Below are 12027 nucleotides of genomic sequence, written 5' to 3'. Positions count from 1 at the left end.
ATGGAAGAGATGTGTTTTTAGCCGATTCTTGAAGATGGCTAAGGACTCAGCTGCTCGGATTGAGTTGGGTAGGTCATTCCACCAGGAGGGAACATTTAATGTAAAAGTCTGTAAAAGTGATTTTGTGCCTCTTTGGGATAAAGCGATGTTCACTTGCAGAACGCAAGCTTCTAGAGGGAACATAAGTCTGAAGTAATGAATTTAGGTAAAGGGGTGCAGAGCCAGTGGTGGTTTTGTAGGCAACCATTAATGCCTTGAATTTTATGCGAGCAGCTACTGGTAGCCAGTGCAAATTGATAAACAGAGGTGTGACGTGCATTCTTTTCGGCTCATTAAAAATTAATCTGGATTCATTCTTAATTCTGAAGTTCTGGATTAATTGTAAAGGTTTGATAGAACTGGCTGGAAGACCTGCCAAGAGAGCATTGCAATAGTCCAGCCTGGACAGAACAAGAGCTTGAACAAGGAGTTCAAGCAAATCTGCAGGACCGGGCAGTTTTAGCAATGTGGTCTGAGAAAGTCAGCTTATCAATCACAACTCCAAGGTTTCTGGCTGTTTTTGAAGGAGTTATGATTGATGTGCCTGACTGAATGGTGAAATTTTGATGAAACGATGGGTTTGATGGAACCACAAGCAGTTCTGTCTTAGCCAGGTTGAGTTGAAGGTGATGGTCCTTCATCCAGCAAGAAATGTCTGTTAGACATGCTGAGATGCGAGCAGCTATCGTCGGATCATCAGGATGGAATGAAAGGTAGAGTTGAGTGTCATCAGCATAGCAGTGATATGAAAAGCCATGTTTCTGAATGACAGAACCTAGTGATGCCATGTAGACAGAGAAGAGAAGTGGTCCAAGAACTGAGCTTACTATACATACTTACATATATCTTTTAATTTGGCGTCTATCTCTCCATTTAACTTTTCTGCAGATGACTCTGGTGATGAGGGTCCACTAGCCCAGCCAGATCGTGCTCTGATCCAGGGGGCGCTCAAGACTCTGGCCAGCAAGCTTGAAGACCTCAGCACCTGCAACGAGCTCATAGGGAAACACGGCGCCGCCCTCCAGCGCTCCCTCAGCGAACTGGAGGACCTGCGGGCCCCCACTGACGGCGCAGATAAACTGAAGACCGTCAATGAGCGAGCCACTCTCTTCCGCATCACTTCCAATGCTATGATCAATGTGAGTTTCAATGGCTTACTTATAGTTGACTCTGCATATTAAACCGGACATTTTAGCATAAAAATACATATAATATCAACTTGTGGAAAATGGGCATCCTATGACCCCTTTAAAAATGGCTGAATCTGTACCAGAAAATGAATGATGAATATGAATGATTGGGCTGGTTTTTGGAACAGGCCTGCCAGGACTTTGTGGATCTAGCGGAGGCACACAGCCGGCGGTGGCAGCGCGCTCTACAGTATGAGAGGGAACAGCGCCACCACCTGGAGGAGACTATCGAGCAGCTAGCCAAACAGCACGACAGTCTGGAGAGAGCCTGGAGAGAATCGCCCAGCACACACAATAGTGAGGCTTTTTCATTGTCTGTGGAGCACAAAATGCGATGTTTTGCAGAATATCCAAACTGCTATTTTCTCTACACTGAGTGTGAAGAATAAACTGGAGCTGTCATGCCTTAAAAAGGACAAAAAGTACCATAAAACACCTTAAAAGTTGTTCTTTTGACTCATGTGAACTATATTACAAGAATTATACAATAGTTTTAGTGTACACTACCATTCAAAAGTTTAGGGCCATTGAGTTTTTTTTTTTAAAGAAAATAATAGTTTTATTCAGCAAGCATGCATTAAATTGATCAAAAGTGACAGTAAAGATATTTTAATAATAAACCAAAATTCTATTTCAAATAAATTCTATTTATCAAAGAAACCTGAAAAAAAAATGGATTATGTTTCCACAAAAATGTTGACAGTACAACTGTTTTCAACAGTGATAATAATCAGAAATGTTTATTGAGCAGCCATTCAGCATATTAAAATGATTTCTGATCATGTGACACTGAAGACTGGAGTAATGATGCTGAACATCACAGGAATAAATTACATTTTAAAAGATAATAAAATAGAAGCAATTATTTTAAATCATAGTAACATTTCACAATATTACTGTCTTTACTGTATTTTTGATCAAATAAATTCAATAAGTTGGTGAGCACAAGAGACTTCCTGAAAACATGAAAAAAACTTACTGACCACAAACTCTTGAACTCTAGTGTTATTGTTTCTTTCCCTTTGTTATTAAAATGTATTAAGTAAAATTTAAATTAAAATGTATTAATTATTTTATTTTGAGAATTATATTAGTTTTACTGGCTTTGCAATGCAAGCACCATAACAAAGTATGTAAATCCATGAAAATAATTTTTTGCTTTCTGTATGTTATTACAGGCTAGGCTTAAAATGTAACACTCAGTTTTATAATGCTGACCCATCATTAAATCCAGACTTTCCATGTGTTGATCTTCAGAAGGTGCAGAGGGAACACTGGAGGGAGAATCCAGTGAAGAGAATGAAGACATAGAGTTCTTTGATGCCATGGAAGATTCTCCTGCCTTCATCACAGTGCCTGCAGACGATCACTCACAACACAGGTTTATATATATAAAGATCATATATGATGTGGCTTTTAGTCACAGGCCTAGACATCACAGTCCATTCACTGACCATCTGATGCATATAATGACAAGAGTTTGATAAAGTAACAAGCTCAAATTGGATTGATTGGCTGTACTCAGCTTCTCAGCTTAGTCAGAGTGCCCAGTTTTTACTAGCTCACTTAGGGTGATCTTAGTTTTCACAATTTACACTATTTTTTAGCTATTTCTCTTAAAGGGGTCATAGGATGCTACATGCAAATTAAACAGTCTCTCTGAGAGCAGCTCGGAAGAGAGGGGCGGGGTCAGCAGAGCTCATTAACATTTAAAGGGAAACGCTACAAAAACGGCTTGATCTGAAAAAAGCTGTTTTTGACACGGTAAAAAAAGGTGTTTTTACACTACCATTGAGAAATTTTAACCAAACTATGTTACAGACTTTTCATTAAGACCCTAAAGAATCATATCAACTTGTGGAAAATGGGCATCATATGTCATATCATATTAATGTGCTGAGACTGCTGCACAATTATTTGAATAATTTTTAGGTGTCATTGATTTTGGATGTACCTTCCCTTGGCTTAAGTGGTGCTTTCATGTAAGTTAGATGATCTCTTCCTGTATAAGTGGGCAGTTCTTGGCCAAAATAAGTGGATGCTAAGTGGAATAATGTTATTGTGAATATTGCGCACAACAAATTGTTTTACAGTATCTGTACAGTGTTTATCTACTCTATGCCTGAATAATGAATGATCTTCCCCTAGTGTGGCTTGTGAGTACATTACATATTTACAGTAAGAAGCAATTTGGTATTTCAGCCCTCACTTGTGTTTCTGTGTGTGTGTGTGTGTGTGTGTGTGTGTGTGTGTGTGTGTGTGTGTCTCAGACACTTGAGCAGTAATCAGAACGTGACCAGTGGAAGTTTATCCAGTAATTGGAGCCAGGATGACAATGTGAGTTTGGGCTTTGTTTATTCATAACATATCCAAACAGAACCACACATGCCAAATAATGTTAATCTTAATTAAGATGTTTGTTCTCTATACTGTTTTCTCTGTGTTTACAGGACGGTTCTGGTAGCTACTTGCGCAGGGGCAGACGCTGTCGTATCCCAGATAAGCCCAACTACTCCCTGAACCTGTGGAGCATCATGAAGAATTGCATTGGAAAGGAGCTCTCTAAAATCCCCATGCCTGTAAGAGGAGCCTCAGATCTTGTGCTATATATCACTTGTTCACCAATGGATCCTCTGCAGTGAATGGGTGCCATCAGAATGAGAGTCCAAACAGCTGATAAAAACATTAATCCACACCACTCCAGTCATATACATATATCTGACATATATCTGTGTGTGTCTGAATCCTCACTTCCAGGTGAACTTCAACGAGCCGTTATCGATGCTGCAGCGTTTGACAGAGGATCTTGAATACAGCGAGCTCCTGGACCGGGCGGCACGCTGTGACTCCTCTCTGGAGCAGATGTGTCTGGTGGCCGCCTTCTCCGTCTCGTCTTATTCAACCACCGTCCACCGCACAGGGAAACCCTTCAACCCCCTGCTGGGAGAGACCTATGAGCTGGACCGTGTGGAGGAGTATGGATACCGCTCCATCTGTGAACAGGTAAAATATACATGTATAAAATAATATATATGTAACATATTTTACTTACCTATTTATAGTTAATGCATTAAATGTTGTCAGTGATTATGTGACACATTGATCAGCTCTTTCTCACCCTCTCTCTCAGATAAGTCATCACCCTCCGGCGGCTGCCCACCATGTGATATCACAGCGAGGCTGGACCCTGTGGCAGGAGATCACCATCGACAGCAAATTTCGTGGCAAATACATCTCTATCATGCCACTAGGTGATTCATCTTGAGCTATGAGTCACCTTTAGAGCATATTCACGTCATTACTCACAGACACAGATACGAAATCCGTCAGTCATGGCTCCTTTTAGACCAATAACCAATTTCTAGTGATAAATTAAGTATACATTGATTGACTAGAACAAAGTTTATAATATATAAAGTTTATATATATATATATATTTACATTTACATTTACATTTAGTCATTTATATATATATATATATATGTATAAGTGAATATATATATATTACTATACTATATTAGAATTACTCTATATATATATGTATAAGTGAATATATATATATTACTATACTATATTACTATATATATATATATATATGTATAAGTGAATATATATATACACAAATATATGTCATATATACTGTATATACACATATATATATATATAATTATATTATCTCATGATTTCTGACCAGCGTTTTAATACGTAAATTCAGAAAATGTGTAAAAAGAAAATAAATAATAAAATAAATAAACAAAATCTGCCCCCCATTTTGAAAACTCATAGGCTAGGATTAAAAACAACATTAGTTACCTGTAGTGTCTGTATAGATGTGCTGCTTCAAGGTAAAAGGTACTTCAAAGGAAAATTTCATTTGTGAAATGGTATAGTGGTATACCACATGAAATGGTATAAATGGTTTTATAGAACCTTTTGTACTGATGTTTATTGCAGATCTCTCTGTAGCTTTGAGATATTTTTACAGCGAATCAACCTTGTTCGCTTTTATTTCCATGTACATGTTTCTCTTTCTCCTGCCGTTGTTTGATCACAATGCCCCTCTTTGCTCTCTGCAGGCAACATTCACCTGAAGTTCCACGCCAGTGGGAATCATTATGTGTGGAGTAAGGTGACCTCCACTGTGCACAATATAATCGTGGGCAAACTATGGATAGATCAAGTATGTGCCTGGTTTCATTCTCTTTTCTCTCCTTTCTCTTTGTTCGTTAGCTGTTCATATTACACATAACATTCCACATTACACATGTCCTTCTAAATTTATGGCACAAAAGGAGATTTTTTTTTAAGAATAATATCCTGGTTATTTTTTTCTATTTAATTAATGTGAATGGGGAGAGGTGCTGACAAACTTTAAAGTGACACACACACACAATATACATAAAGGTGTCATTAAAGTAATAAAAAGGCTCATGCTCTGTATACCAGAGTTATTTTATTATCATTATATTTATATTTATGAATATTTTGAATTAGCTTTTATTTTATATTTTAGTTACCATTTTAATTTCAGTTTATGTTTGTCATTTCATAGTGTGCTTTTTTAATTTCTATTTAGCTTTTCTATTTTTGTTTTTTTCAGTTCAATTTTAGTACTTCAATGTAAACTTATTTCAGTCAGTTGCCACGGCAACATTTAATTTTTCATTTTTTTTTTAGTTTAACTTTTCCATGTAATATTTTTATTTTATTTTATTTCAGCTTTCTTTCAATTAATGAAAAAAATTAATTGTTTTGAAGTCTTTTGAAGCTGTATGATAAATTTGTTTGAGAAACTGGTTGAAATTGAAATAATTATTTACTAAAATCTTTATTGTGGTGCTCAAATAAAAACATTTGATGTGTTACATCAGATTTGACAGAAGAAAAAAAGTCATATGGGTTTGCAGCAACATGAAGGTGATTAAATGATGACAGAGTTTTCATTTTTGAGTAAACTGTATGGTTGGAGTCCTCGTGTCCACGTGTTGAGGCATTACTCATCTTCTGCACTCCATCTGTTTGAGAAAAGTCACCATTGACACTGTTCTTCTTCATCTGTCGTTCTCACTGCAGAGGAAACAGGAAACAATTATTACAGCTCTGGATTAAATCAGTGGGGAATACAGTTAAAATGAATTGACCATCAAGGCATGAAATCAAAATAGATCCGATTAACTTCCTTAATAAATGTTCATTTCATGTCACTTAACTCTAATCCAAACACTCGCTCTTCATCACTGCAGCTCTGTCATTATTATTGATGTATGACTCTTTGTCCTGATGCAGTCTGGGGACATTATAATCATGAACCACAGGAACAAGGACAAATGCCACCTCAAATTCTCCCCATACAGCTATTTTTCCAGGGATGTTCCCCGCAAGGTCAGTCTGTGTATCAATCACCCTTATTCAGTTTTCTAGCATGTGAAATGTGAGGCTGTGTGCTGCTACCCTCTGCTGGGTAATGAGTGTAACCTCAAGACTGAGTGCTGTGTGTCCTCCTGTCCATAGGTAACAGGCGTTGTGATGGATGGTGAAGGCTGTGCCCACTATATTCTCTCTGGAACGTGGGATGATAAAATGGAAAGTGCAAAGATCATAGAGAGCAGCCACGGCTGTGGAGGATCTGAAGGCAAACAGAAAACTGTCTATCAGACTCTACCACCAAAACTAATGTGGAAGAAATACCCTCTGCCGTAAATATCTTATCTATCTATCTATCTATCTGTCTGTCTTGTCTATCTTTCTGTCTGTCTTTTTATATCATATTCTCATTATTTATATAAGGTTCGACATTGTGACCATTTTGATCGCATATGCTCCAGAAATTTAGTCTGTGCAACCTCAAAATATATTTGGGAGCATTTGTGCTGTGAAAACGGCTCAATGCACTGCATTCACTGTAAAGCCCATGGGACAGACTGTGTTTGCCACTGAATCCAAATATTTGAAGCGTGAGAGCTTGATTAAACACAGAGAGAGTGTGGCAACCACAAGAAATGCTGGGACAAGTGTGTGGCAAAGAATTCAGGATTTGGTTTGATTGAAGCTTTTAATCGTCAGGATGAAATCTTTTAGTGTATATATAAATTGTACTTGTGGTGCTCATTAATTTTTGCTGGTGCTTCTAACTTTCTGAAGTTGGAAGCACCAGTGCTACCAAGTAAACAATTTAACTTCAAGCCCTGATATATTTATCTTTTAATATTTTTTTCAGTAAATTTCTACTCTCTCTTCTTTCTTCTGTAATTCCAGTGAAAATGCAGAGAACATGCATTACTTCTCTTCTTTGGCTTTGACTCTGAATGAGCTGGAGGATGGCGTGGCCCCTACTGACAGCCGCCTACGGCCCGACCAACGACTGATGGAGGCGGGCTTGTGGGATGAAGCTAATGCTGAGAAACAGCGTCTGGAGGAGCGTCAGAGACTGGAGAGGAGGAAGAGAGAGGCGCAGGCCAACCTCGCACTAGAAGAGGGTAAGACACAGCCTCACATGCTCATATTGTTTCATATACCTAGTAGGCAGTATACAGTACAAACAGTAGGAGAGTATCTCACTGAAGATGTTTTGTCCTGGATTTGACAGGTAAGGAGGCCGAGAGCCACCAGCCCTTGTGGTTTGAGAAAAGGACTGATACAGAGACAGCTGAGAGCAGCTACGTGTATAAAAGAGGCTACTGGGAAGCCAAAGACAGACAGGACTGGAGTCATTGCCCTGCCATCTTTTGAAGCCTCTCTTCCATACCAGGACCAGCTTGCAATTCCAAGTCATCCAGTATTAGGAAAGCTGCTTTCCAATGTTTCCCATTCCAAGGAGTTTCAAAGATGTGGAATATGCAGATTCCAAGGCACCCATATGTGTTCATATATGTATCTTAATTTGGTATGCATTCATGGGGGCATTGAGACACCTGTATTGTAACAGGCATAATTCACATTGCATGGAAAACCGTTCTAAGCACAATAGATGGAGGCACTTTATAAATGTCACAGTGACAGACGATGATCTGGGGAATGTAACACTTCACCAGGGAAAAGATTCTTCCTCAAAGCTGATTTATACCCTGGTTAATAACTGTTTCAGGTCAACTGTATGATATCCATGAATTATACACCATTGTGTGAAACAGACATATTCAGAGCTCATGCTACTTTTGAAGTATGAAGACCGAATGCCCTCAAGACTGTGTTCCTCCATTGAGCTGTAGTATAGATGAGGTGTTGTGTAGTTTCAATAGTGCAAACATGCTCCATAAACAACCTAGATAGAATCCAGATCAGTGAATTGATGTTGCTTCTACAAAATAACAATTACTAAGATTTAGATATTTAATGCGAGAATTCGTTTTTAGCTGCCCGTTTAGTTATTTAGCACAAGCGTAATGTAAATGTCATTGTGTAGGTGATTGAAATTCTCCATATAGAGTCATGGCTAAATGTTTGCAAACGTGCTAAAAAAATCAAGCTATCAAGCATTTATTTATTTAAATAAAAGAAAAAATAATACTTGCACATTGTTCCATTATATGACTCATCTGAATTTTTTTAATGATTATGCAAATTAAGCATGCACATCAATAGATATGCTCATATATTTGTTTAACACTCACAGGTATCAGTTCACATTTTAGGGTGTTTTGCAAACCTTTGGCCTTGACTATATTGTCAATAACTAGCATTTTATGGTGGCAATACTTAATAGTTTACAGTGTTAGCTGCTAAAGCACATTTACACTACATAAACCATTCATGCTACAAGGAACAGTGGTCTGGAATACTGACCGTAAACTGTAACCAAAATGAGGTTGAAGGCTCATATTTGGCATTAAAACATTAAGAAAATTAGCAGACCACTGGTATGTACACTTAAAATGAGAGTATACCATGTCAAAATTATATAAGTACATTGTTCATAATGTAAAGGACTGACTGATATTTACTGTCTGTGTTTGAGTTTTTCAACCAAAAGAAAGTGCCCTCAAAGAAGGTTTTGAGATCAGCTCCAGAAACATTGCAAAAATGACACTTTCCAGTGTACACAGTATTAACCAGACATATTTAAACCTTAAAAAGCTGACGATTATAACTAGATAAATTTAATAATTATGATGCTGATATGGTAACGCTGAAAGTTTCAGTGCTTCAGGATGCTGCATTCCAAGGACCCTTGTTGAAGTTCATCTCTAAATTTTTCACTAGATAATGATGTAAATTTGCAGTCTTGGTTGTTAAAATAATCTGAATGTATCATATTTAAAAGAAGGATATTGACAATAATTACATGTGCAATATTTCAAGGTTTATCAATGGTTGGTTCAGCACTGTTGGTTTGTTTTGAAGCATTTCAGTTCTTAACATGGCCAGAAGTTGGCGTCAACGTACTTGGGACTTGCTCTGGATCATAATTTCTCATTTTAAAGCAACTCTATGCAGTATTTTTTTACCTTGAAATATCAGTTTCAAAATCGTTCTGAGTCATCTTTCACTTAGATCTAATAGGACAAATGTTTTTTGTTTCTTTCCCTTGAGTATCTAAGTTTGGTGAAAGGCAGCAACAAATGCAGGTTTACAGCCTGCATTAGAATCTACTGTACAGTAGGCTAATTACGATAGTGGTATATTTACGACAGTGAATTCCACTCACTTGACTGTAGGGGGCGCCAAAGTCGTGAAAATACACAAAACTATGTAGAGTTGCTTTAAAGGGTTAGTTCACCCAAAAATGAAAATTAGCCCATACATTACTCACCCTCAAGTCATCCTAGGTGTATATGACTTTCTTCTTTCAGACGAATCCAGTCGGAGTTATATTAAAAATTGTCTTTGATCTTTCAAGCTGTTTAATGGCACTCAGCGGGTGTTGCATGCATCAGTCCAAAAGAAGTTAAATAAAAAGTGCCCATCCTTAATAAAAAGTGTCTCACACGACTCCGGGGGGTGAACAAAGTCCTCCTGTAGCGAATCGATGCGTTTTTGTAAGAAAAATAACCATATTTAAAACGTAATGATCAATTTAATGTAGCTTGCGCTCACTGATGTACACAGAAGCAGATGACGTAAGAGTTCAGCGTTGCGCATGCGCCGCTCAGAAGTGACGCACGCGGAAGCGCAGAGGAGAGATCAAAACAAAACAATGGTCACTTATTAGAAGTACAAAACGAGGATTTGTAAAGAAGAATGTCGGAGGATTTCGATATAAGCCAAGAGGAGACTGGTTTTCCTTTGCTAAAGTAAGGAAACTTTGCTTCCTTTGCTCCTGTTAACAAACGTTGGTCTTCACGAGACTCACCGGCGCATGCGCAACACTGACCTCATACATCATCAGCCCGGAGCTGCTTCTGTGTACAACTGTTGGCGCAAGCTACATTAAAGTGATTATTTTGTTTTGAATATGGATATTTTTCTTACAAAAATGCATCGATTCGCTACAGAAGGCCTTTGTTCACCCCCTGGAGCCGTGTGAGACACTTTTTTTTTATGGATGGACGCTTTTTATTTAACTTCTTTTGGACTGATGCATGCAACACCCGCTGAGTGCCATTAAACAGCTTGAAAGATCAAAGACAATTTTTTAAATAACTCTTGACTGGATTCGTCTGAAAGAAGAAAGTCATATACACCTAGGATGACTTGAGGGTGAGTAATGTATGGGCTAATTTTCATTTTTGGGTGAACTAACCATTTAAGTTACATGGTAAAACACAACACAGTATTGTTTTAATCTTATAGGAGCAATTTAGTCTCCTGGCAACAAAAATATGTGAGTGAATATGAAAGTTAATTAATTTTTTATTTTTACATTATCTTCTCTCAATGTTTTTCTCAAAACGTCTGGATGTTTTATTCCACATCGACACTATAGAGTAAATATGTGACAATATTCTCACTTAATCCTCTTTATAGTGACGGTACTATTGTTACACACTGAACAATCCTGATCCACTGGTTCAGAAGGGCAGATTTTACCCATACTTTACCTGTACAGTACTTCATCCAAGGTTAAACTGCTCATCAAACTGGACTCAAAGGCATTTAAAGGAATAGTTCACTCCAAGAGACATTACTTGCTCACCAGTGGATCCTCTGCAGTGAATGGGTGCCGTCAGAGTGATAGTCCAAACAGCTGATAAAAACATCACAATAAAACACACCACTCCAGTTCATCAATTAATGACTTGTGAAGTGAAAAGCTAAGTGTTTGTGAGCAACAAATCAAAGAATCAATCAATTAAGGCATTTTTAATGTTAAACTGTCTCTTCTGGCCAAAATATAATCTGCTTCCTCCAGTAAAAAAAGAAAGAAAAAAGTCCATAAAATCCACCCACATATTTGTTTAGAACTGGACTTTTTGCTTGTAAACAATGCTTGATCTGTACATTTTTCTCTCCTAATTCAGGCAAGATGAAATTTTCACTGGAACAAGCAATATTATGGATAGAGGACTCATATTTTAGCCAAAAGCAACTGTTAGAAGTTAATGTCTTAATGATGAATTTGTTACAAACACAGCTTTTCACTTCACAAGTCATTAATTGATGGACTGGAGTGGTGTGGATTATTGGTTAAAAAAGTGAAATGAACCACCCCTTTCAGATATAACAAAGTGCTTAGCTCTAGAGCAGGGGTGTCAAACTCAGTTCCTGGAGGGCCGCAGCCCTGCAGAGTTTAGTTCCAACCCTGCTCCAACACTCAAACCATGTAGTTTTCAAATAAGCCTAAATTACTTGATTAGCTGGATCAAGTGTGTTTAATTAGGGTTGCGTCTAAACTCTGCAGGGCTCCGGCCCTCCAGGAACT

At 37.8% G+C, this 12027-nt stretch overlaps 2 protein-coding genes across 4 annotated transcripts in view; both read left to right on the top strand.

Annotated features, from left to right (window-relative positions):
• The window catches only part of osbp2a (oxysterol binding protein 2a), a 17644-nt gene extending 8994 nt beyond the window's left edge, over positions 1-8650 (top strand). The window contains exons 3-14 of one of the 2 annotated variants that reach the window (XM_016485752.1): positions 928-1178; positions 1358-1526; positions 2487-2610; positions 3512-3566; positions 3680-3808; positions 3987-4232; positions 4360-4480; positions 5306-5409; positions 6516-6611; positions 6741-6925; positions 7485-7705; positions 7816-8650. In XM_016485752.1, the coding sequence (XP_016341238.1) occupies positions 928-1178; positions 1358-1526; positions 2487-2610; positions 3512-3566; positions 3680-3808; positions 3987-4232; positions 4360-4480; positions 5306-5409; positions 6516-6611; positions 6741-6925; positions 7485-7705; positions 7816-7958 (1844 nt within the window). In that variant the 3' untranslated portion in view covers positions 7959-8650. Of the gene's footprint in view, positions 1-927; positions 1179-1357; positions 1527-2486; positions 2611-3499; positions 3567-3679; positions 3809-3986; positions 4233-4359; positions 4481-5305; positions 5410-6515; positions 6612-6740; positions 6926-7484; positions 7706-7815 lie in introns of both variants that reach the window. The other variant, XM_016485744.1, reaches the window with a different exon arrangement.
• Positions 8651-10832: 2182 nt separating this feature from the next.
• LOC107688131 (solute carrier family 35 member E4-like) overlaps positions 10833-12027 on the top strand; it is a 10268-nt gene continuing 9073 nt past the window's right edge. The window contains exon 1 of one of the 2 annotated variants that reach the window (XM_016485733.1): positions 10833-10865. The gene's annotated coding sequence lies outside the window, so the exon portion shown is untranslated. The remainder of the gene's footprint in view (positions 10866-12027) is intronic. The other variant, XM_016485721.1, reaches the window with a different exon arrangement.

Source organism: Sinocyclocheilus anshuiensis, unplaced genomic scaffold (genome assembly GCF_001515605.1).
Source record: "Sinocyclocheilus anshuiensis isolate Anshui unplaced genomic scaffold, SAMN03320099.WGS_v1.1 scaffold205, whole genome shotgun sequence".
NCBI lineage: Eukaryota > Metazoa > Chordata > Actinopteri > Cypriniformes > Cyprinidae > Sinocyclocheilus > Sinocyclocheilus anshuiensis.
The sequence above is the reverse complement of the archived record's forward strand: the minus strand, read 5'-3'. Positions and strand labels throughout refer to the sequence as shown.